Source organism: Stegostoma tigrinum, chromosome 2 (assembly GCF_030684315.1).
Source record: "Stegostoma tigrinum isolate sSteTig4 chromosome 2, sSteTig4.hap1, whole genome shotgun sequence".
Taxonomy (NCBI): domain Eukaryota; kingdom Metazoa; phylum Chordata; class Chondrichthyes; order Orectolobiformes; family Stegostomatidae; genus Stegostoma; species Stegostoma tigrinum.
The window spans coordinates 130,675,742-130,702,768 of record NC_081355.1 but is presented as its reverse complement, the minus strand read 5'-3'; the positions used below and the strand labels follow the sequence as shown (position 1 = coordinate 130,702,768).

General features: G+C 39.8%; 1 protein-coding gene across 13 annotated transcripts in view; it reads right to left on the bottom strand.

Annotated features, from left to right (window-relative positions):
• Positions 1 to 13,065: 13,065 nt before the first annotated feature.
• The window catches only part of LOC125463889 (cAMP-responsive element modulator-like), a 148,512-nt gene continuing 134,550 nt past the window's right edge, over positions 13,066 to 27,027 (bottom strand). For 11 of the 13 annotated variants that reach the window (XM_059639355.1, XM_048555680.2, XM_048555689.2 and 8 more), the window contains 2 exons: positions 21,262 to 21,418; positions 13,783 to 14,337 (listed from right to left, as the gene is read on the bottom strand). In XM_059639355.1, the coding sequence (XP_059495338.1) occupies positions 14,193 to 14,337; positions 21,262 to 21,418 (302 nt within the window). In that variant the 3' untranslated portion in view covers positions 13,783 to 14,192. Of the gene's footprint in view, positions 14,338 to 16,520; positions 17,378 to 21,261; positions 21,419 to 27,027 lie in introns of those variants that run through there. The other 2 variants (XM_048555655.2, XM_048555718.2) reach the window with 2 other exon arrangements.

The window sequence follows — 27,027 nt, the reverse complement described above, 5'->3', positions numbered from 1 at the left end:
ACTTCCACCATTTACAATCCGACTCCACCACCCAAGACATTTTTCCATCCCCACCCCTGTCTGCTTTCCGGAGAGACCACTCTCTCCATGACTCCCTTGTTCGCTCCACACTGCCCTCCAACCCCACCACACCCGGCAAATTCCCCTGCAACCGCAGGAAATGCTACACTTGTCCCCACACCTCCTCCCTCACCCCTATCCCAGGCCCCAAGATGACATTCCACATTAAGCAGAGGTTCACCTGCACATCTGCCAATGTGGTATACTGCATCCACTGTACCCGGTGCGGCTTCCTCTACATTGGGGAAACCAAGCGGAGGCTTGGGGACCGCTTTGCAGAACACCTCCGCTCAGTTCGCAACAAACAACTGCACCTCCCAGTCGCAAACCATTTCCACTCCCCCTCCCATTCTCTAGATGACATGTCCATCATGGGCCTCCTGCACTGCCACAATGATGCCACCCGAAGGTTGCAGGAACAGCAACTCATATTCCGCCTGGGAACCCTGCAGCCATATGGTATCAATGTGGACTTCACCAGTTTCAAAATCTCCCCTTCCCCTACTGCATCCCTAAACCAGCCCAGTTCGTCCCCTCCCCCCACTGCACCACGCAACCAGCCCAGCTCTTCCCCCCCACCCACTGCATCCCAAAACCAGTCCAACCTGTCTCTGCCTCCCTAACCGGTTCTTCCTCTCACCCATCCCTTCCTCCCACCCCAAGCCGCACCCCCATCTACCTACTAACCTCATCTCACCTCCTTGACCTGTCCGTCTTCCCTGGACTGACCTATCCCCTCCCTACCTCCCCACCTATACTCTCTCCACCTATCTTCTTTACTCTCCATCTTCGGTCGGCCTCCCCCTCTCTCCCTATTTATTCTAGAACCCTCTCCCCATCCCCCTCTCTGATGAAGGGTCTAGGCCCGAAACGTCAGCTTTTGTGCTCCTGAGATGCTGCTTGACCTGCTGTGTTCATCCAGCCTCACATTTTATTATCTTGGAATTCTCCAGCATCTGCAGTTCCCATTATCTCTGGCTTTATAAAGGGGCTGTCATCCACTCCACAGTGGGGTTGAGGGAAGTCTCTGACATAGAGATGCTTTGCCCACTCTGAGTGTTGGAAAGCATTTTCACGTCAGTTTTGTTCAAGGAGAGGAACATTCTTCACATACATTGCAGAAGCACACAGGCCAACCTTTCAGGATCCCTGCACTTCTTCAACAAATGTGAAATAGAACTGATAGTTGGTTTATGTCAACCAAAACTTTGCTGCTCCATCATGTGCAAACTCCAGCAGCATTTCTTTCAGCTCTTCTGTCAGAATAATGGAGTAAAGACTGGACATCAGGTACTGATCATATCATTCCTTTCTCTTCCTGCCGAGATGCAGGCTTACACATTCCTGCAAGTACTACTGAGGTATCAGCGCAGATTCACCCGAAAACAACTGAACTTACAAGTTTAATGTATGAGGGCAGGTTGCTGAAATTCAGCTTGTCGTTCATTAAGTTTAGAAAGCTGTGGGATAATTTAATTAAAACAAAACAGGACTTAATTGGGTGATTCAAAAACCTCTTTCTCTGACACAGGGTATCCACATAAAGAAGGCATAATCTGCATACTCTTAACTAATTTTTTTAGATGTGCCACAGAGAGCATCCTGTCCGGATGCATCACAGCTTGGTCTGGAAACTGCTCTGCTTCCCTCTGCCTCAGGAAAAACATAGCAAGTAGATGCAGGAGTAGGCCATTTAGCCATTTGAGCCTGCACTACCATTCGATATGACCATGGCTGAGTGCCCAAGTTCAGTTTCCCACTCCTGCTTTCTGTCCAAATACCCATGAACTCTTAGGGCCATTTACACAACCCGTTTGAAAATATCTAACAAGCTGGCCCCAGCAGCTTCCTGTGGGAGAGAATTCCACAGGTTCACAACTCTCTGAGTGGGAAATTCTTCCTCAACTCAGTCCTGAATGGCTTAGTCCTTATTCTTAGGTTGTAACCCCTAGTTCTGCACTTCCCTAACATTGAGAACATTCTTCCCGCATCTAACCTGTCCAGTCCCATCAAGATTTTACTTGTTTCAATGAGATCCCCCCTCATTCTTTTAAATTCTAGTGAGTACAAGCCCAGTTAATCCAAACTTTTATTCATAAGTCAATCCTGCCATCCTGGGGATCAGTCTGGTGAAGTTTCACTGGTCTCTCTCAATAGCAAGAATATCCTTCCTCAGACTAGGGGACTAAAACTACACAAAATACTCAAGGTGTGGCCTCACCAAGGCCCTGTAAAATACTGGCATGAAAACAGCCAACATAATAAAAGGCCCTTTCCTGCCCTTGTTATAAACTCTTTCACCCTTAATCGTGCAAAAGGTACAAAACCTTAAACACATGTACCAACATATTCAAGAACTGCTTCTTCCTCGCATTATGAGACCTACTCATTTAAATGATCTTTCTGCCAAAATTCATACTTGACATTTTCTCAAATTATACGCCATCTCCCAACATTTCACTCACTCGCTCAAACTTCTTATTCATTCATTGGATGTGAGCATTGTTATCCAGTCCAGCATTTGTCCTTGAACTGCACGGCTTTCTCGGCCATTTTCAAGGCCTAAGCGCCGCTGTAGTCTCTTTGTTTCATCCTCAATAGTTGCCTTCTCACCTAATTTTACGCCATTTACTTGAAGGTCATGGAAGGAACAGTGAAGATGGTGAGGGCCCAGGACATTAACCTTCCGGAATTTGTACACTGTTGTCCAGGGGAAGGTTAAATTGGCCTCCAGTAACTACAACCATCTTCGTTAATGGTATCCGTGAGTCCAGCCAGTGATCATACCATGATTTCCTCTGGTTTGCCATGGATTTCAATTTTGCTAGGACTTCTTAATACCAAATACTACTTTTATATCAGTCCAGTGTTGTATAAAACTTATATAAGGCCAGTCACCCTCACCTCAGCTGTCCCCTTGAATTCAACTTTTTTGTCCATGTTTAGATCAAAATTGTGCAGCTTAGTAGCCCTGGTCGAATCCAAACTGAACATCAGTGAACAGGTTACTGCTATGTCACTGATGTTTAATAGCACTGTTCACGATACCTCGCCATCACCTTGATTATGATTGAAAGTATTTTGATAGGGTGTCAACTAGCTAGGTTAGATTTGATCAGCATTTTGTGTACAGAATATACCTAGACAATGTTCCACAAATAGTCAGGTAAATATGCCTGTATTACTGTTGTGCAGGGAGTACTTGGCTAAGGGCATGGCCAGTTCTGAAGTAAAAGTCACCAATATTACTAATAGTATCTGATCAAGGTCTACAGCCTTTGATGCATCTATTATCTTCAACTAATTCATGATGACCTGTGGAGTAAACTGAATTGTTGATCACTGCCATCCATGATAGCAGAGAGCTTAAATAGTGGCTGGGATAAATCAACCACTTGGCACTTCTGAATGAAGAACTTCCTCCCCATCTCTGTTTTAAATGTGTGACCCCTTATTCAGAGATTATGTCCTCCAGTCCTAGACTTTCTCACAAGGGGAAACAATTTTCTAAAACTTACCCCTTCAAGGCCCCGGCTGCCAGTTTTCCAGATCCCATGGTGTGGTCAAAACAAGATTGTTAAACAATGAAATGATAAGATACAGAAGCAGAATTAGGCCTTTTGGCCCAGTGAGTCTGCTGCACCTTTCAGTTATAACTGATATGTTTCTCAACCCAATTCTCCTGCCTTCTACCTGTAACCCTTGATCCCCTTACCAATCGATAACTTACCTGCCTCTGTCTTAAGTACGCTCGATGACTTGGCCTCCATAGCTTTCTGCAACTGAGTTCCACAGATTCACCACCCTCTGGCTGAAGAAGTTCTTTCTCATCTGAGTTCTAAAGAGTCATCCCATCACTCTGAAGCTGTGCATCAGGTCCTGGTCTCTCCTGCTCATGGAAACATCCTCTCCACATCCACTCTACCCAGGCTTCTCAGTCTTCTAGAATTTTCAATGAGATCCTCCCTCATCCTTCTAAACTCCATTAATTACAGACCCAGAGTTCTCAACTGCCCCTGACGTGAAAAGCCCTTCAGTCCTGGGATCATTCTTGTAAACATGCTGAGCAGTACATCTCTGCTCTTTATTCTAGCTCTATTGAAATGCATGTTAAACATTGCATTTGCCTCCCGAACGGCTAACTAAACCTATACATTAACTTTGAGAGAATCCTAAACTCAGGCTCCCAAGTCCCTTTGTGCTTCAGATTTCTGAAGGCTTTCCCCATATTCTTCCTACCAAAATACATAACCTTACATTTTCCCACATTGTATTCCATCTGCCACTTCTTTGCTCATGCTGCTGGCCTATGCAAGCCCTTCTGTAGTGTCCCTGCTTCCTCAACACTTCACCTATCCTTCCACCTATCTTTGTGTTGTCTGACTCTATAACTCTGTAACAACAACAAACGTCCTCAGTTCCTTTGTTCAGATCAGTAATGCGTAATGTAAACGTTTGTAGTCTCAATACTGACCCCTGTAGAATTTCAACACCTGCTGCCAACCTGAAGAAAAAATCCTTTTCCATACTCTCTGCCTTCTTGCCTTCAGTCAGTCCTCTATCCATGCCAGTACCGTTCCCTTAACACTATGGGCTCTTATTTTGTTTAGCAGCCTGCTTGTCAGCATTACCTTTTAAACATCTATTGACATTTCCAAAGCAACCACTTCACTTTTGTCAAATTTAAATGTTTGACATGGGGCTTTGCAATAATGACAGAAACTCTTGATTACCAATAAACAAGACACATGTCGAAACTTGACAATCCATGACTTTTCATATGACTAAAGGGACCTGATCCATCAAATGATGATGAAATAGTCTCTCTTGGCTTTAACACACATACACAAACTTGGGGAACCCTAACCATACACCTTTTGAGCATGCACAATGCCAGCCAGAATTCAGGACTAATTGCCTATTGAAGGTCCTCATTCATAGCACATTTCGTACTCTTGATACTTACATTTCCAGCATTATTCAACAGGAGTGCTGATTTATCAGCTGAGGGACGGTGGTCTAGTTCCTATATTTGACTTGATGCCATGAGACTCGATGTGATTAGAGTCGAATTTGAAGACTCACAAGCAATCCGTCCCAATGGTATGCATTTTTGTTGCCACCTCTGGTGGATGTATTCCATATGATCCAGAACATGCCTGGTGTTACAATGCAATTGTGTAGCAAGCTGTAAATCATAATTCCTGGAGTTAAAATGTTAGAGCCCTCACTGATCCTACCAATTTCGGCTTGTAGCTTTGAAGATGGTTTGTGGACTTTGAAACAGCTTGTTGTAGAGGGGAAAATAAAAACCCAAACAGCCAAGCCTGGAAGTTAATTGCAGACACAGTGACCCCAAGAAGAGCAATGTGTTCAAACAGGTAGCACAAGTAGGCTGTTAATGAAGTCAGTACCTGGGAGGTGTTTCTGGTAAGTCTGGAACAACCCCTGCATTTATTGGTAACTGGGGCCTCAGGAAAAGATAGTTGGTCTCTCAGGGTGGAACCAGTTGTTGAAGTTGGGCTTTTTGAACTATGTTTTCTGGGGGAGATGAGCTTGGCACACATCGTGAAGATTTGAAAGCTTTCTGCCTAATCTCTCAATCAGCTTTCAGAAGCCCAAATAAAGTTGAGTTGGTAGTATTAGAGATAACAAAGTGTGGAGCTGGACGAACACAGCAGGCCAAGCAGCATCAGAGGAGCACAAAAGCTGACGTTTCGGGTCTACACGCTTTTCTGATGAATTATCATTAGTAGTGTTATTTTCTTTGCCTTGGTGAACTGAGAAGGTGACCCTGATCAGCAGTTCTGGAAAAGCAACTGAGGAGTGTATATCTATACCAATGGAATAACACATTGTGAAAAACATTGAAGAAATCTGATCAGTTTTGTTGGTTTCTTTTATTGTTCCCTTAGCTGTGTTTCTATGTCTGTCTGTCTGTCTTTTGTGTGAATGAGGGGCTAAAAACAAAATGTTTTGGTTTTAAAACAGAGATTAATCAATTACCAATGTCCTCTGCTGAAGTTTTTGTATATTTAGTAAATCATCAACTCACAAAACTGGTGGTGGGATTTAATTATTCACGAAGTCAGGGATTGGTTATTCAGAAGTCTGGTTAAGAAACATTGGAGTAACTGTTGGGAGCTTTGATTTTACTGTGAGATAAGAAGCCATTTCTGAAGAAGGGTCCCGACCCGAAATGTCAACTTTATGGCTCCACCAATGCTGCCAGGCCTATTGTGGTCCTCCAGCTCCACACTGTGTTATCTTTGATTTTACTATGTTGTGAATACTGAGGTAGGAAGCCTGATTTATCTTGGCTGTGTCTTAATGCTGTAACATAATGTGGGGCTCAATCCCTCGATCCTGAAACAGACCGTGTAGGTGTGGAATTTGGTTTTGGTATTTAGTGTGGATAATCAGAAAACAGGTTTGTATTCAGACTTAAGGTGGCACAGGAAATTGTTATAGAGCTTTGGAACCTATCCGAAGTTTCCCTAGTACAGCTGTAAGGTACCACTAGAGGTAAACTTGCAGAGTTAGCCAGCAGCCTGAAAATAATTAAATACCCGTAAGTCTTTCAGGAAGGTCTAAGAACTGGCAAAGGAGTCAAGGCCACTTTGCGAGTTGACCAGGAAGCAATTCCACGATTCTGCAAGGCCTGCCCAATGCCATTTGCCTTATGGGAAAAAGCAGAGGCTGAAATCATAAGGCGAGAAAGCGAAATGAAGCATTAAACCAGAACGGTTTGTCAAATGGGGAGCACCAGTCGTACTGATTTTGAAGCCTGATTGTCGGTTTGCCTTTCTGGGGATTTTAAACAACCAGTAAACCGCTTACCACGGTGGATGAATACCTAATCCCTCGGATAGAGGATGCATACGCGAAGCTGGCAGGGAGGCTGTCTTTCATGAAGCTGAACATGAACCATGCATATCTGCAACTGCAGTTAGATGAGGATTCCCAGAAGTATGCTAAAGTGAATGCCCATAAGGGTTTGTACCAATATACAAGACTGTCATTTGGGGTACTGACAGCCTAGAGAATTTTACAGCAGACATCGGAGAACATTTTGTAACATCTATCACAAGTCACCATTTATCAGGATGACACGTTAATGACAGGAAGGACCAATAAGGCTCATTTAGAGAACTTTGACATACCCCTTAGATGTTTTTCACAGGGAGGTGTATGCCTAAGAAGGGAAAAATATGTGTTCTCCGAGTGAGCTATGTGGGCTATAGAGTCAACAATACCGAGTTACACACATTGGAAGATAAAGTGATGGCAATCAAAGGTTCCCAGCTCCCATGTTTTTACTGGAGCTTAGGTCTTTTCTTGGACTAGGACATTATTACAGAAAGTTTAAACATAACCTGGCCCCCATTTTGGCATCTTCCAGCAACTCAAAAAAAGGGTCAGCCTTGGAAACTGATATGTAGCTAAGCCATATCTTTCAGCTAAGTGGAAAGAAAAGTGATCATCCTCAAAGGTGTTGGCACATTCCAACCCCAAGTGAATCTGGTATTGTTATGTGGTGTTTCTCAATACGGTATCAGGGTAGTAATAGCCAGTAGGTACCCCAATGGAGCAGAATGTCCAATAACATATGCTCCCAGGATTTTGGCTAGTGCAGAGTGTAAGTACACCCAGATCATGAAGGAAAACTTGGCAGTCATATCTGGAGTCAGGATGTTCCACCCATACCTTTATGGACATGAATTTGTAATAATAATAGACCACAAACACCTATTTAAAGAGGGTGCCACCCATAACTTCAGGCCAAATTCAGTGGTGGGCTGTAATATTAAATGTGTTCAATTAGAAGTTGGAACATCGTGCAGGAGGCCAAGCAGCCAATGTGGATGTGTTGAACTGCCTCAATCTGGAGATATACCACCAGTGATACTGCCACTGGAAGAGACAATAATGGGTTTAAATCTTGTAGACACATTTTTCACTCACAGCTGACAATACCAGATTTTGGATGCAGGGAAAGCTGGTCCTTATAAAACTGAAAGAACTGGTGGTGATGAGTGAAACCAAAGGCCTGTCACAACCAGAACTGAAACCTTTTTGGATGTGGAGAGACCAGATCACAGTAGAGGATGGCATATTATAATGGAGAACAACCGTGATTGTCCTGAGTAAAGGTCACCACCAAATACTGGCTGAAGTCCACCAGGGTAATCCAGCAGTTTCCGAAATGAAGATGTTGGCGAGAGGTGATGTCTGGTGGCTAGGTTTGGATGCAGACATAGCTGCATTGGTGGAGCAGTCCTCAGATACCAAGGACAAAAATTGCCACCAGCAGCTCCCCCACATTAATGGGAGTGGCAGGTAAACCCTGGACATGGTTACATGTCGACTATGAAGGTCCTTTCATGGGTTCAATGTTCTTAGTCATTGTAGACACTTACTTAAAATGGTTGGTTGTGTAGAGAGTTCATTTGTCAAACACAGGAACAACGATAGAAGAACTGTACATATCATTTGCAATACATGAAATCCCAGAAGTGTTGGTTACAGATAGTGGACCATTGTTTACCAGCAGGGCATTTGAGTATTTCCTAAAGTTGAATGGGATTCGACATAAAAGGGCAATTCCATTCCATCTGTCATCTAATGGCCTGGCAGAAAGATTAGTCCAAACTTTGAAGTCAGACTTGAAGAAACAGTCTGAGCTTTGTTAGATACCAAACTGTCCTGATTCCTATTTGTCTGTCCAATCCTCATGCAGCTAAGGGATATCTGCAGCAGTGTTGCTAATGAGAAGACTCTGTAACAGGTTAAATCTGATATTCCCAGACGTGGGATGGTAGGGTGGAATGGCATCAGGAATGACAGTGCCGGATGCTAGACTCCGCCAAGCGAAAGAGACGCGGGATGAAGTTTGATGTAGGAACCAAGAAAGTTGACCTGCATGGGTAAAAGGCTTGGTCGATGCAAGGTCAGAACCAGTAACATATAAATTTTAAGTAGGAGCGATAGTCCTAAATAAAGAATGTGGACCACATGAAAGCTGCAACCTCGCAAAACATGCCTTTCTTCTCAGAACAGTTGGAAAGGCTGTCAGAACCCATGGGCTCTCCTCCTCATCAAGTGTTCATGAGACCTCTGAATATGTGATGGACACAGCTGATCTTGCCACACCAACATCTTTGCTGTCAGAAAAAAAAAAGGGAATTTCTCCCGAGATGCTCCGGCCACAAGAGGTGAGCTCATGTGTTACATGCCACCTATAACTGACACAGAGTCAGCAGAATCTGAACCGGTGCTAAAACACCCCTGGAGGAACTACAAGAAAAAGGACCTGCGTACATCCTCTGAGGGTGATGAATGTAGTGATTGTAATGACGTCAGCCGGGGCGGGGGCCTCATGGAATAGCAGTTCTCTGAAAAGGGCTGTTAACCTGGTCCAAGCAGCAAACCTTTGGCTGACAAATAAGAGCAGGAGTGTCAGCCACCTTGTTCACTCTGCGAAAGCTGAGCCAGTGTCAAAAATTTACCACATATAAACTAAGGGTGATTTGGTGACAGAATACCAGTCTGTGGAATTATTTCAAATGTCTTCCCTTTCATCATTGTTGCTTGTGGACTTAAAGACAACCCATAAGAATGTTTTCTACCCCTTACTCTCCACCCATACAAATTCCACATCAATAAAAATCATAATTCTATCCTAGAGATAATGGGAACTGCAGATGCTGGAGAATCCGAGATAACAAAGCGTGGAGCTGGATAAACGCGGCAGGTCAAGCAACCTACCTCCTTTCCCTATTTGTCTGTACTTCTTAAATATTGAATAACTTGGATGTTCGGTCCCCATCCGTGGTCACAGTACAGCCATATCTCTATAATTGCAACTATGTTACGACAATGTACATCTACTTGTGCTGTCAATTTATCTACTTTTCTGCAAATGTTCTGAGCACTAGCACACAATTACTTTTTGTTTTTAACCATCTTAGCTTTGTTTTGCACTATCACCCATATTTTTAGCTTTTTTTTTCTGTCTTCCACACTAAGTTCCTACTTTGCTGTCTTTTTTTTTCTATCCATTGTTCCCTGACCCCTTATTCTTTCTGCTGTGATACCCGTCACCCTGCAGTTCTAGTTTACTTGTAGCAACATTTCCTCTTAAATTACACTAGTCTGTTGCTACATAGTCCAGAATTGATTGTAAATCGGTCGTTCAAATGCACAAATGAAGCAAGCCCTTTCAGATATTCAGCAATTTTAAAGTTGCATTGTCCAAATTAATAAATTGTAGGATGGCCAAGTTTAGATGATTGGCTAGCTAATAGGAAGCAGAAGGTAGACATGATTTTTTTTCAGGTTGGTAAGATGTAAGGAGTGCTATGCCACAGGGATTAGTGCTGGGACATTAACTATTTACGCATTATATAAAGTAGATGAAGGGAGAGAAAGTATCTGCCACCAATACAAAGATAGGTAGGAAAGCAAGTTGTGAACATAAAAAGATATTGATACTAATGTAAACATGTATCAAATGGAGTACGTTGTCAGAAAATCCGAAATTTTCACTCTGAAGAATCAAAAGAAAGCATCAAATTTAAATCATGGGAGATTGCAGATCCAAGATGCAGAGGGATCTGGCTGTCCTTGTGCATGATTCAGGCCTAGGTAATGAATTAGGGAAGCTTGTAGAATGTTATCAATTATCATGATGGAAATTGAATATAAAATTGGGAAGTTATGCTTCAGTCATTCAGTGCATTCGTGCAACTGAATCTGGAGTACTTTGCACAGTATTAGTCACCCTTATTTAAGGAGGCATATATATGCATTGGAGATAGTTCAGAGAATGGAAAAGGTAACTTATGATGAATGATAGGTTCAGGCCTAGCCCATCCAGTCAGATTGAAGACATCAGTGAGAAGAATGAAGTGACCTAATATCTGGGACCTGATATAATGTATGTCGGAATGATGTGGGATGTAAGAGAGGAAATTGTGGGGTCCCTTGCAGAAATATTTGCATCATCTATAACTATGGGTGAGGTACCTGATGACTGGGGTGTGGCTGATGTTGTGCTGTTGTTTAAGAGGGTTGTAAAGAGAAACCAGGCAACTATAAACCTGTGTCTGACTTTTATTGTGGGTAAATTGTTGGAATTGGTTCTAAAAGAATTTATAAACACTTGAGAGAGGCAAAAAAATTGATTAGGGATAGTCAGCATGATTTTAGTGAGTGGAAAATCGTGTCTTACAAACTTACTTGAGTTTTTTGAGAAAGTTACTAAAAAGATTGAGGGCAGAGCAATAGACATTGTTTACTTGGACTTTAGTAAAGCTTTTGACAAGGTTCCACAAAGTAAACTAATCAATAAAGTTAGATCGCATGGGATTCAGGGTGAACTTACCAAGTGGATACATAATTGGGTTAATAGCAGGAAACAACCTGGCAGTTGCTTTTTGAACTAGAGGCCTGTCACCAGTGGCGTTCTACAGGGATCAGTACTGGGTCCTCTTTTGTTGGTCACTTACATAAATGACTTAGATGAGAATATGGAAGGCATGTTTAGTAAGTTTGCAGACAAAACCAAAACTGGTGACATCATCGACAGTGAAGAAGATTGCAAAGGGATCTTGATCAAATGGGTCAATGGGTTGAAAAAATGGCAGATGGAGTTCAATCTGGATAAAAGCGAAGTATCATATTTTGGTATAACAAGCAGGGACAGAATTACACAATTAATGGTTGGGTCTTGGATAGTATTGTCGTAGAGGGACCTAGGCATTCAGGTACATAATTCTTTGAAGTTTGCAGCACATGTAGACATGATGGTTAAAAAAGCATTTAGCGCATCACTCAATTATCTAAGTAGAGGAGTTGGAAGTCATGTTGTGGTTGAACAAGACATTAGTGAGTCTTCTTCTGGGGTACTGTGTCCAGTTCTGGTTGCCCTGCTTTGTTAGAATATTATTAAGCTAGAGAGGGTTTAGAAGAGGTTTACCAGGATGTTGCGAAGTATGGAAAATCTCAGTGCTGAGGGTCACCGGCCTCAAAACATTAACATGACGTTTTTCTTCTTTGCTGCTGTCAGGCCTGCTGAGCTTGTCCAGCAACTTCTTTACAGCATGTGCAGTTCTTTCAGATTTTATTTAGTTTGGGATTATGTTTAGCATGGACTGGTTGGACCAAAGGGTCTGTTTCCAAACTGTATGACTCCATGATTATTCCTCCATTGAAAGATTAGGTTCTGATGGGCTTGACAGGACGGATGCTGAATGCTTTCTCTCATGACAGAACCTAAAAAATAATGTGCCATTTTAAAAAAATAAAGCAGTTCCTATTTAAGGCAGAAATCAGGAAGAAGTTCTTCCCCCAGAGAATTGTTAATCCTGGATCAGTGGATGGTAGATCATTGAAAATAATCCAGGCAGAACGGGAGAAATTTTTGATCGACAAGGGAGTCAAGGATTATCGAGTCCACAATCAGATCAGCCATGAATTTACGGAATGGTGGAACAGGTATAAGGGATTAAATGGTTATGATTCTTATGATCGAATGAATGTAGCTGGATTTCAAACAAATAAGTCTCTGTAAGCAATTTTTCACAGTGCAAAACACATTATTGTGAGGAATTTTCACAAATAATTTTCTCCATGTAGATCTACTGTTTTAAAAATGAACTTGGCTTTTTTGATGACATATGAAATTTGTGCCCAAAACTCTGCAAATTTACTTTTAGATTTTTAAGGTTGCAAGCTCTAAAAAAGTCTGTAATAAATATTACAAGTGTTGAAATTACTGCTACCTTATCCAAAAGAAGAATCAGGAAAATGCAGAAATAAAAATGAAGTGCAATACATTGATTTTCTTTCTTGGTGATTAGCCATTATGATTAACACTGTTTCTCCAGAAGGTAATAATTGATAAATCATGGGAACAAAATTTGTACATAATGTGTGCATATCTTTAACTCAAGCAACACACCAAAATGTGTTTTGTAACCAATGTGGTTCTATTAAAACCTATTTCCAAACTACATAAGCATGGACTGACAGCAGTACAGAGCTACATTTTACAAAATAACATATATAAATGAAAGTCAAAAAGTAACCAGAAATTCCAAATGTTTTGTAAGCTACTGAATATAACACTCTCTTTACATATAATTAGCCAATGACACATTTTTTCTTTTCTAAACCCCCACCCCTTTTTAAAGGTAGTTTTTTTCTTATATAGGGAAAATTTCTTCTGATTTATTTTATTCAATTACCCTGCATATCTTTTTAAATTTGTATTTATATGATAGGGCACTAAAAGAACAATAAACACCTATAAAAATAATATTACATTTCAGGACAGCATATAATGCACAACACATAAATCTTAAATGCAAATGTTTAACAAATAGAACAACTTCAGCAAGTACTGCAGTACATTGTAACAGGTACATTATATGTATATACACATTTAACTAATTGTTTTTACAAAAGTTTTTTTGTTCATTTTTTTCACAATTTTCGTTATACAACAAACACTTAACAAAATATATTACTGTGAATAACTTCTGAGAAATGTTACAGTTAAAGTTTCTGATGTTGTCTACGTAGTTTTGCAAAGCAAAAAATAAAAAGCAGTCTGAAGCTGCAGAGGCTTCATCTTCAAAGAAAGATGCTGTAGACATCAAATTGGTCAGAACTCAGATCACAAATACTACTCTGATTTATCACAATAAAGTTCTTTCAATGTTTTGAGTTCCTCGATTAGCTGCTTGTTTTGGGTTTCCAGCACTGCAACACGACTTTCCAGACACTTTACATATTCCTTTTTTCGACGTCGACATTCTTTGGCAGCCTCCCTGCAAACAGCAGAAGCAAAAAAGGAACGAGAAATACTTGATATGCTATGCAACATCAGGGCTTCTGGAACAATTCCAGTATTATAGGTCAACATGATTCTGCAACACTCCCATCAGCCCTCCCCAAGCTCCCAAACTTGCAACTGAATTCATAGGCTAGGTTAAAATACAAAGCAAAATGGAGTACATCATGCTCAAAAGTGTCCCTGTCCCAACTCCACCTGGTAGTCCATGGAACTGCAACATCTCATGCCTGGGTCAGAGTTCAAAAAGTATGAAAGTGGCAGTTTGAAGCTGTTAATCTGTTTTATGGCAGTACAAGTCTTTTAGGGCCTTGAGTTCCTCGATAAGAGTCTTGTTTTGATTTTCAAGCACAGCGACTCGATTTTCAAGACACTTGACATATTCCTTCTTCTTTTTGCGACATTCACGAGCAGCCTCCCTGGAATTAACAGAAGGCACATCATAGCGACAGCCGAAAAAGGGAAGAAACCGACTAATCTGTATACTTTGTCTTTGTAATGCCATCCTTAGAGCGCCACTTGAGGATCCCCAGTCCTTGAGCTACGGCCTGTACCAACCAAAATCAGAAGCTGCTGGCTTTGTAAAATCCCTCGCAAAACTCCAAATCTAAATCATATTTATGGAATTATTTGCAGCCAACCAGTATGAATGCCAGGAATGGGATGCAGTTGACTTATCCCCATCGAACGACTTTTGACAGGTGACACACCACATCAAATTGAAGTACTGTATTCAGATGTAAGTTTCTGTCTGGATTGAAGTATATAGCCACAGCAATGAAATAAGTAATTTGATCACTGTTCCAGGAAGCACATTTTTTTGGTTTTCAAAACACAAGTATGTGCAAAATTATTAAACAGTATGAAAATAGATGATATTAATATGTTCATCAGTCTAAACATGTCAACTAAGACCTTTGAAAAGCAACGAAAAATGTTCATCCTTCCAGTTATTTCTGAGGACCCAATCAAAAACTGCCATAAATATTCAATCGATCATTATACTAAAGGATTTATTAGCTCATTGTTCATTATTAGTTATACTTTTCCTCAGTCATCCTCTTGTAAAGACATATTTTAAAAATACATAAAATGTTAAAAAACTGAAATGTGCTGGGCAAGCTAAAACAAAATGGCAGTGAAATTAAGCATATTTGGATTTTCTTTGATTTGGCATTTTAACCAAATAAAAATCACTGACCCTAACACTCTCAGGTAGTCCATACAATTATAATGTCTTATAGCTGGGTCAGAGATTAAAAAGCTATTATTTGAAGCTACTGATTTTTTATTGAACTCTTGACAGAAATGTAAAGTGCTCATGTATACAATTCCTCCTAAATTAGCAAGCAGAAAATATAGAGCCCAATTAGCTACTGAAGTCTAAGTCCAAATGTTTACAAAAGTATAAAACAATAAATCCAACCATCAAATGAAATCACAAAGTAATTCTTAACAAGGTAAGCATGTTATATTTTATCTTGGCTGCATGCTATCACTTTAAACATCCACAACACATAAATGCAACATAAGGAGTTAAAGCTTAAGACTGTCATTTTATAAAGAAAAGAAAGCATAATGTCAGGCACCCTAGTACACTTAGTAAGTTGACTGCCAACAATGTATAATTTTACGGGAAATATTGAAATCTTTTAAAATTATTATTTACTTTTTGAAATGTGATTTTTCCTTGCTGCTGAAAACTGAATACATGATACTACAGCAGATAGTTCAGTACCTTTAAATGATTTTTTAAATGCTATGTTTGTTAACTTAATACATGTGGAAATACTGTTGTAGCACTATTGACTGGTAATAGATATTTACTGAAAATCTTTCAAAATGCATAAAAATTAGAACTTTCAATAAGGTCTCATTCACCCACTGCTTTATTTTTTAATTGCCAGTTCCTGCTTATACACAGCAATGGCAAGCCTGACTTTCGCAGCTTCCCTCTGCAGTTGTCTTGCATGTCCAAATTATGCTTCTTGCATGATACAGCATCAGTAAGTGAAGGGTGTTCAAGCAGCAAAATTAAAGCCAGTCCTGAATATAGCTGCACATAATTTCCTTTGAAGGCAAGTTCAAGATTTTGTTTGTTGTAAACTGAGGCAAAAGCAATGATTTAAGGGCTTCAAAATATCTCTGTCATAACAGAAAATCTTAACATTACCACACAACAAAAAAATCATGCAGGATGATCGCAAGAGGAATAAGCATGGGCAAGCTTTAAGATAATATACTGATGCATGAGGATAAAGCAAAACCAGGGACATACCAGGAAGAGGGCATGCTATTAACCCACAGCTAGTGAGATTGAACATAGCTGGCATATGACATTACTAGGATAATCAGACATTGCTACAATTGGAGGCCACCAATCTCTGCATGTAAAACTCCTATTGATGTAACTTAACTTGCGTAAATTATTTTTCTAGATAGAAGATACTACATGCAAATAATGCTGGTGTTCACTGCAAAATATGCTTATAATAACAACAAATTATCAAAAGAAAGCAAAGATGCAAAGTATCTTTATTTCATGAAATTAAGCATACTTGAATTTTCATCAGAACATTAAAATAGTATACAAAGACAACCTTCAATTTATTGATGCCTAATAGGAAAATAAAGCCACATGCATTTCCCTATGTATATTTATGACACATACACTATATATTCTACCCAACAATGTCCTGTTTTAAAATGTTAGTATTTTCAAAATGCATTCACAATTTTCAACATAACACTAAACCAGATTAGAACACACAGTGAGAAGTCACATTTCTAAATTGTTGCATCAGAAGACTGGTTCAAGCGATGACCAAAAGGATTGACACAATCTAAGAACTTTAAAAAAAGTATAAGTCATTCACAACTTATTTAAGATACAACACTTTGATTAGTGAATTAGAACGCTAGACTTTAAAGTGAGTTCCCAAGCCTGCTAAGTTATCAAGTCTTTCCAGTGGTGTTATTCGAAGCATCAAGAAAAGGATACACATTGCTTTTTAGGAGGCAGTGAAAAATCTAGACCAGCATCACGTCATAAGCAGAAAGTGTAGAGCTGTAGAAATTAGACAAACCTGTTTTGGCCTAGTTTCTTGGGCCATGACTGTAATATTGTGAAGCAAGGAACACTAGATCACATGGAGTTCCAGGTTAAATTCCAAAATTTAAAAGTTCCTTCGTTTTTTAAACAACATGACCGTGAATCATTTCAACAACGGGCATGAATAAAATTGTTATTGCACTATTACTGGCAGTAAGGCTGTTGTAGTTTTCCACAAAGCTTCAGTGTCTCAAACAGAAATGGCAATTTTCTTGCTGGCAAGTGTCTGTAGCCACCATTGAAAACATATGCCTTTAAAGAAGATTTAAAACAGGCTAAAATGTACCAAGGTGAAGCCTCTTGACAGCCAGCTAGCCATTGGCTCTTCCTGCAATTGTGGGCGTACCCTGAGACGGAAGGGAGCAGAACAGGCAATATTCAGAAGACTAGCAATGCAAGAATTTTTTGTTTTGATGTAAAATTCAGACAAACGCTGGAGGTAGCCAAGTAGAAGAAACATGAAAATGAACGAGCAGAATTTTCACCTGGGTTGAGAGGCATATTTTACAGCATGAATGGCCATATGTGGTAGTGTGTAAAACATAGCTGAAGTCAAGTTCCCAATTTAAATAGGGCATAAAAATTGAATTTGCTTCGGCAGACCATCCTCATCTGCTGGCTCAGGGTTTGGAAGTTGATTAAGAGCACGCAAAATGAGAGTTTGAAAAGAAATTGGAAAACCTTCTGAGAAGTCTGGAACATTCTGAAAGTTAACTTTAAGGTGTTTTCATGCTTTCAAATGTTATTATTGTGGAATTACAGAATGACTGCAACACAGAAGGTGGCGATGTGGTCTGCCATGCCTATACTGGCTCTCAGAAGGATGAATTTACTTAGACAGAATCACAGACAGTTACAGAAGCTTCTCTACTGTAATGCAGATACACTTCCAATGCATTCATTCTTTGTAAGTCCTTTACAAGTAAAGTCACCCTTACAATGACCAGTCCTAATATGCATGCAGTTCACATGCGTTACAAAGATTTTTCCATTGCAGAAAGCAACATACTGGAGTAAAATTGTTACAAAATATCTTGCCAGTTTGAGTTGTCTACCAAACTTCAAGAAGTTCTGGCTGATAAAAATACATGATATTGATATGGATGGACAAAGGACAGCTGTCTACTCCTCTATAATGATTGACAGACACTCTGCTTTGAAATTAAAATTAGTATCTGCTGTTTCTTCTGAGATAGCAGTCTATTTTTTGGATTAGTTGTGGTTATTCAGAAAACTGAGTTTCACATTTTAATGCATCTTAGCACAAAGGGTGTTACATTAATTTCAGAAATGAATGACAGTTTCAAGAAGGTGTAATAACACAGTGTTCCTTTGATGTGGTTACTGGTTTGTTGAGGCAAACGAATATAAGTATTACAAGGATTTTTCACATAGCAGAATATTTTTTTTCTCAGGCTCAATGATATGAATACTTATTAGATAGTGAAATGTTGATTTTTCCATTGATGTTTCAGGCAATCTACATTAAGAATGTGCCATGAGTAGATATAGACATTAGATCAGGACAGCAAGGGGGTACAAGTGATCTGAAAGGGCACGGAGGATACATGGTGTCACAGAATTATCTCAGGGCAACCTGAGGGGAATTGGAGGACACCTAGGTGCAAAAAGGTAGCAATAAGTGATCTCATGGCATTAAGAAAAAATGGGCTGGCATGGACAGTGGATGCAGAGAGTAAAAGCTGAGGTTTAGGGGACTTTTCAGTGCTGTTGGGAACTTGGATGCTATGTTGGAGAACCAAAACAAGCCTTCAAATTGGCCTGTCTCATGCCTGCATTCCTCATGTCTTCCAATGCAACATGGAAACTGCACTGCAAACTTGAAAATACAAACAGAAAGAAGTTGTTTGTGGGCCAGGTTTATAGTTTGCAATTCACAAAAGCATACAGGTGAAGATTCCCTGAGCCCAATGAAAGATTCAGTTCCAGGATTATATGTTTGATGCACAATGCAATTTTCATATATACTGCACCTCCAGCCCTCTAATCCATTCCTTCATCACTAAATTGTGAGATGGCTTATCAGACATCTAGTTCAGGGTAATCAAGAAATTTTGTCCAAGTAACTACTCAAAGACAGAAATCATCGTCTTTTGCCCTGTCATAAACTCTGTTTCCTTGCAATTAAATACACCGCTTTCCTGACAAAACCAGACATTTGCAAATGTAGTGTTACACTTGACATTAAGATGAACATTTTGTCACATATCCATGGGATCTTGAAAACTCCCTACTTCCTTTTTCATTACATCACCAGATTCAATCTTTGCTGCTGAAATGCACACCCATTTCTTCATTATCCCTCCAGAATGACTATAATGCAGCTTTGAATCATCTTCAAAGATTTCAAATCATTCAAAACTCGTTGCCCGTGCTCTAACTCGTACCAACCTCCACACACTGATCTGCATTGACCTCTACCTAAGGGAAATATCTTGATTTTAAAACTCCCCTCAATTTGAAGTTTCTTCCTTGCTTCGACACTTGCACCTCCATGCCTTTAGTTGTCTAGATTCAAAGACCTGGAATTCTGTCCCTATATCTCTCTGCCTATCCACCTCCCTTTCCTCTTTCAAAATTCTCCTTAAAATCATTCTCTTTGACCGAGGTTTTGATCATGTCTCCAAACATCACCTTATATGGCTCAGCATCAAATCTGGTTCGATGACAGCCCTGTAAATTGCATTGGAACATTTCCTTGCATCAAAGGTGCTAATTTAACACAAGCTGTTGTTGGAAAAGGATGTCAAGGAGGGTCAGCAGAACTGGAAAGTCAGCTAAGCAGGATTTTCTACAGAAAGAATGTAGGTGATGAAGAAGGCAAATGTTATGTCTTTATAGCGAGAAAATTTGAGTACAGCAGCAGAGTTGTCTTGCTGCAATTGTAAAGGGCCATGTTGAGACCATACTTGGAGTTGTGTGTGCAATTTTAGTCACCTTAAGAAGAAGAATGTTCTGCCTATAGAAGGTTTACCAGGCTGTTTCCTGTAATGGTAGGACTGACTTATAGAGAAAGGCAGGATTGGTTAGTATTATATTCATTGGTGCTTAGAAGAATAAGTGGGGTTGTTGTGGAGGTTGGGGGGGGGGGGGGGTTGGGAAAGAGTAGTAGGGCTTGTTGGATCTCATCGAAACCTATAAAATTCTAAAATAACTAGACAGGATACATGCAGTAAGAATGTTTCTGATGATCAGAAAGTCCAGAAACAGAGACTACTGCTAAGGATACAGGGCAGGACTATTTAGGACTGAGATGATGAGAAATTTCTTCACCCACAATGGGGTGAGCCTGCTGCGTTCTCTGCCTAGAAAGCAGTTGAGGGCACAACATTGCCTATTTTCAGGTAGGAAACAGATATAGTTCTTAAGGCTTGAGTGATCAAAGTGAAATGGGAGAAAGCAGAACAGGATACTGAGTTAGATGATCAACCAAGAACATATTGAATGGCAGATCAGATTCTAAATGTCAAATGGCTTACTCCTGCACTCAATTTCTACATCTCTAAGTTATTAGCTTAGTTATGTCTTGTACACAATCTGCAACGATTGATGGTACAACAGATGATTCATTATTTGCAAAGTTTTCTCTTCAGCACTATAAGGATCACTCACAAATTGAAAGAAATTGCTTGTCCCTCAAAACAGTCCCCCGACTTAGTCCAACGAATGTATGATTGTCTCTTTTTCTAACTGAGTGGGCGAAGCAAGAATTACTAAACTAGATTTAAAAGCCTTCCTCTCTCAAGGCAACTGATATCCCCTAAACCTCTTCAGCTTGTACCTAACCAAAAAGTGGGATTTGTTTTGGCTATACAATGCTCATCGGAGTCCATTCCAATAAAATAAAACTAAAAACCAAGAACTGTGCTTGCTGGAAATCTGAAGCAGATACAGAAATTGCAATTTCTGTTTTTGGTCCATTCCAACAATTTGGGAATCTTTAAATTCTCGTGCTCAGGTCTGAACAGATGTGATTTACTGAAAACATCACTGAAAAGAAAACACAGGAAATGAAATCTAATAGTTGTTGGCTCTGAACAAACCCAAAACTGTGCACATTTATACCAATAACAAAGATCCAAAACCAAAAATCAACAAAACTGGTTTAATTATTTTCGTGAGTAAGGTACCCATTTCTTCACAATCTTTCCATTACAGATTCTTTTTTAAGCATGCAATCCAGGTGGTTACCTATTTTCTGATATCCTACCTGTTTTTCATTAGCCTGAGCTCCCGCTTACGTGTAGCCTCTTCTGCCAGCTGTTGTGGACTATGCAATGTCCCTGGTGAGGTTGCCATTACCACTCCCTGAGGTAAAGTGGTAGTTGGAGTTCGGATTTGGTAAGTTGGCATATCTCCAGTGGCAGCTGCAAGGTATACGTTTTAATATGAGTGAGACATAAATCAGTGGTCACCTTAAAACCTTACTCTACACCTTTTCGTTACACTTCTTTTGAAGGTAAATCACCATAAAACTCTTACCCAAATTTTTCTTCTCCCCACTATTTTAGAAAAAACCCCAAACTTTCACAGAGAAGCAAGTTAGAAAAGGTGAAGGCACAGTTGACAATTGGAGACATTTCAAAGACAGAAATGGAAGTAGCATGCCAGAGAGGTATAGAGAATGGAGTATTGGTGGGGTAGCTAAAAGTAATTGAAATGCAGAGGAAACCACAGTCAAAGGACACACAATATAGCCAATGTTATAAATGTTGAGTGATTTGAGAAGGTATTCCATTTAAATGTAGAGGGGCCAGAAAGGATGTTGTACACAAAAACTAAAACGTACAATAAAGTGTATGGGAGAATTGGATACCTGCCAATCATTGAAAACAAGTAAAAACCAAAAAAAAACCACTCTGAGATCAAAAACAAAAAAACAGAAATTGCCGTAAAAGCACAGCTGATCTGGTAGCATTTGTGGAGAAAAATCAGAGTTAACATTTCGGGTCAAATGACCCTTCCTCAGACCCTTCTGAGGAAGGGTCACTCTACCTGAAATGTTAACTCTGATTTCTCTCCACAGATGCTGCCAGACCTGCTAAGCATTGAGAACAAGTAATGGGTTAGTAGAGTTTGGTGTAGTGACAATATTATGAATGTGCTGTAGTTTGTACAGGATGACTAACTTTGAAGAAGGCAAGCCCTGAAGAATATAATTGTGGATAATGATTTTAGTAATGGTGGTGAGTTAGGAGCAGATTTGTGGACAGGAAATCTATGTTAGTGATAGGCAGGATACAAATTTTCAAGTCAGATGAAGATCAAATCAGATTATATGGAATGTACATGATCAGATTCTGTCAGGGGAGCTATTAAAGTGGAAAATGGAGTTGGGATAATAGTAGGAATTTACAGCAAAGTAATACAGTTTCTTTACCATGTGCAGAAAGTGCATAAGGTGTAATATATCTACATACATAAACTGAATATGTGTATAGGTGCACAATTAATATTACTGAGAGACAGAATGCCTAACTGGAAAATGTGGAGTCAAAGGTGAAGCCTTCAGACATTCTAGAGAGATACAACACAGGCAAGATGGTGATAAAATCAACCTCTTGCTGTAGGACATAAAAGAATTGCAACCAAATGAAAACAACTTACTGAAGGTGGCCACGGAAGATGGAGTAGCAAATTGTGGCAAAGAAATGGAGGAGATGAAAGAAGATCACAATGTCACACAGTTGTAATTAAACAATGTAACCGATGAGTAACTGAGATGGTCTTAAAGTGTACAGAACAAAGGTGGCTCAGGAATTCAAAAATTGAAATTATAGAGCTTGACATCAGCAATGCAGTGAATGGAATTTAAAGAAGAAAAGCTTAGATTTGGGATTCTGATTCATTACTACCTACTTAGAAATAGGACTTGTTTCATATGGGTTTTAAAATTAAAAATAAACAGCCTCACTATCTGTGGGAAAATACTTGGTTGTTGCTCAGTGTTACCAATACAGAAAGTCAGTAAGGAAATTAAACTTGCATCAGAACAGCATCAGAAGGCTTACATCAATTTTAACATATTGCGACATTGCATCGCTTACAAATGTCAGGATTAATATATTTCGTTAATATAAAACAATCATGGTCAAATTCTCAGTTAGATTTTATAATTTCAGTTTATCTTAGTTTTAGTCATACTTAATTGATAAGACTGCTGAAAGGGTTTGATTCTCTTGTCAAAAACAATTATAGCAGAAAATAACAACATCAAAACATTGAAGATAACATAATGATCAGAGATAATGGGAAGTGCAGATGCTGGAGAATCCAAGATAACAAAGTGTGGGGCTGGATGAACACAAGCAGCATCTTAGGAGCAGGAAAGTTGACGTTTCGGGCCTAGACCCTTCATCAGAAAAGGGGGATGGGGAGAGGGCTCTGAAATAAATAGGGAGAGAGGGGGAGAAGGATCAAAGATGGATAGAGAAGAAGATAGGTGGGGAGGAGAATATAGGTGGGGAGGTAGGGAGGGGATAGGTCAGTTCAGGGAAGATGTCAGGTCAAGGGGGGTGGGATGAGGTAGGATATGGAGGTGCGGCTTGAGGTGGGAGGAGGGGATAGGTGAGAGGAAGAACAGGTTAGGCAGGCAGGGACGAGCTGGGCTGGTTTTGGGATGCAGAAGGCGAAGGGGAGATTTTGAAGCTTGTGAAATCCACATTGATACCATTGGGCTGCAGGGTTCCCAAGTGGAATATGAGTTGCTGTTCCTGCAACCTACGGCTGTCATTATTATGACACTGCAGGAGGCCCGGGATGGACATGTCGTCTAAGGAATGGGAGGGGGAGTTGAAATGGTTCACGACTGGGAGGTGCAGTTGCCAACTTCTCCTTTGATGCTGCCATGCTTCCAGGGTAATCAGTTGAAAACTATTCTATATTATCAGGTCAGGCAAAAGTCTATTTTAAGTACATGCTCCCTAACTCAATACTGGACAACCATGAGGGACTGAGGGCAATCAGCAGAAGGAGAATTACATTTAACCACAGAAGTTGCTGGAAAAGCTCAGCAGATCTGGCAGCATCTGTGAAGAAAAAAAAGATCAGTGGCCCTTCTTCAGAACCTGAAATATCAACTCTGATGTTTTTCTTCACAGGTACTGCCAGGCCTGCTGAACTTTTCCAGCAACTTCCGTTTCTGTTCCTGATTTACAGCACCTAGGAGCAGCATTATAAATACTGTGGATAAAACACGAGGCAAGTGACTCCAAGTTCTATGGTGAGCAATTCACCTCTTGTATCTTCATTTCTGTATCCCATCTACAAGGCACATATCAGAAGTATGATGGAATTTGCCTGAATCAGTTCAGTTCCAACAAGTCAAGAAGTACACCACTTCCTGGATAAGCCAGCTTACAAACTGGCACCCCATCCATCAACTTGATCATTTATTCCTTTTAGCTCCATGCACTGTGGCAACAGTGAGTACCATCCACTGCATTTACTCAGTAAGTATCCTTCAAAAGCATCTTCCAAACCCACACCTCTACCATCTAGAAGGACAAGACGAGCAGCTGCAAGTTTTCCTCCAAGCTTTCCTCCAAGCTATACACTGTCCCTAACTTGGATCTATATCTCAATCTTCTCCTGTTGTTGAGTCAAAATTCTGGAACTTCCTTCCTAACAGTGGGTTTCCCAACACTCCAAACCCTGTACAAGGAAGCAGCCTCTTCCAGAAAAATTAGGGATAGTCAATAAATGCTGAACTTGCCAGCAACATCCACAATTCATGAATTCTTAAAATAAATCCGTCAAATATTTGTTGAAATACTTTGTTATAAATGAGATACTTCAAGTGCCAAGAAAACATTGTGAACACACCAAAGTCAAGGCTGTCAATTGATTAATGTTCACAATTAACATGCTTCTAAAAATTAATCTCCAAAAACTGTCAATAGCAGCTAAATATTGCCTAAGGCCTCATAGTCAGTTGTGACATATACTTGTGCTCACTACTATAAAGCATTTGATAATTCTTTGTCAACAATATCATGTCTCAAACATAAATAACGAAAAGCTGCATATCCTACACAAAAAAATTGCTGGTTTAGCAATCCACCCAGAAGGTATTTTGAAGGATCAGATTATAAGTTTATAACCAAATTACTAACAAGCAGTACCAAAACTGATCATATTTATTTTTGTGCAATGATTCTGACACCGAGGGCAAAAGACAAAATATAGCATAGAGCAGAAGACAGCTAAGAGGTGCAACTCAGAAAATTCCTTGGTTATGTAACAGGTAAGAACATGATGCGAATTAATAAGTAGTCAGACAACCACAGGAAATAAAAACTCTAGCACACAGGTTTAACTACCACCAATATGAAGAAACAGAATTCCTTAAGTGTGGAAATCAGCTAAGCGAGTCCACATTGGTGCTCTGAACAGCATCCCACCAAAACCCAGCCCCCACACCATCTCCGTAATCCCACATTTACCATGGCTAATCCACCTAGCCCGCACACAACAGGGCAATTTTAGCATAGCCAATCCACCTAACCTGTACATCTTTGGACAATGGGAGGAAACCAGAACATCCAGTGGAAACCCACAGACAGAACATGCAAACTCCACGTGGTCAAAACTAAATTACCTCCTGTGCAATAACTGATACGTTTGATCACTATATTCATCAATCACAAAATGTTTCTTATTTCTTCCAGTCACAATCATTGTCTAATATTCCTCCGACTTCGTTTTACTTGTCTTGCTTCCTGTATTCTTTAATTTAGTTCTGGCTTGTCTGCATTTCTTCCTTGGCACTGAATCAGTATCATCATTCTTAATTCTCTCTTCTATTCAAGGGCTTGCCTCATCTTTGGAAGGGGAGGAGTACTAAGAGTAGGTGGCTAACATTGTCTCTGGTTTGGACCTAGAAGAGACTTTCAGAAAATTTATTTACACACTGATTATTCTGCTTCTCATTGATGCATGACAACAAATGTGCACTGCAAGCTGTTTACAAACGGAGCTGAGGTCACAAGCCAATTTCATTAACTTGCATCCTGATCAACATGTCCAAGAATAACAAGATATATTCATAGAAATTACTTTGCTAAATTATAATCAGTTATACAAGTTACTGTAAATGAAATTGCAATATATGGTAAAGGAATTCAACAGTGTTCAGCTAGAGTAGATTCCAATTACTGTACGATGACAAAATCATTTTACACAAATCTTCTACTGCATTTCAAGATGATTGTGTTTTGCCATGTCGTTGGACAATGCTTTATACCAGAAGTGATATAGTTTGTAACATGAATTGTTACTACTAAGAATCAGCTGATGAAAGTCATCAGTCATTATTAAGGATGCCATGTCTGGTTGTAAATAGATGTATGCTAAGTTAATTATTTTCATAAACAATGGACATTTCAAGTATGGAGCTTATATATTTCTAGCTTTAGGGTGCAAAATAATAACACAAAAATTATGGTCAGCCTTTCTCTTCCTACCTACCCTCTGCCAAGTGATTGCATATAGGTTTGGCAATGTCCGTTGTGACAGAGCAGCCTCAATGCAAGATGTGCACACAAATACATAAACTGGCAGAACGTTCCGAGGTTTGCTCACAGTAAACCACATTTGCACTAAAGTGGGTAATGTCTAATTAAGAAAAGGATGAGCATAATTTCAGTGTAAGGATTTGGAAAGTCATATGAAAGCAATCCTTCTAGAGATGACAGAACATCTTTTCCTTCACTTCTGGAAAATAAATGAAGTGAATTCCTCATAATAAAAGCAAAATAGTGTGGACACTGGAAATATAAATGGAATGTGAAAAACTTTACAGCATATATGGAGAGAAATACAGAGTTAGCATTTCAAGTCCTTTGAATAGCCAATCAAGCTTTGACAGTTCTCCAGATCACATTCACCTTTCAAGAACCTTTACAATTTCTCTAAGCTTCTGTGGCACCCATGTTCCTTGTTCTAGAAGAAATCAGCATCGGTTCAAATGGCCTTG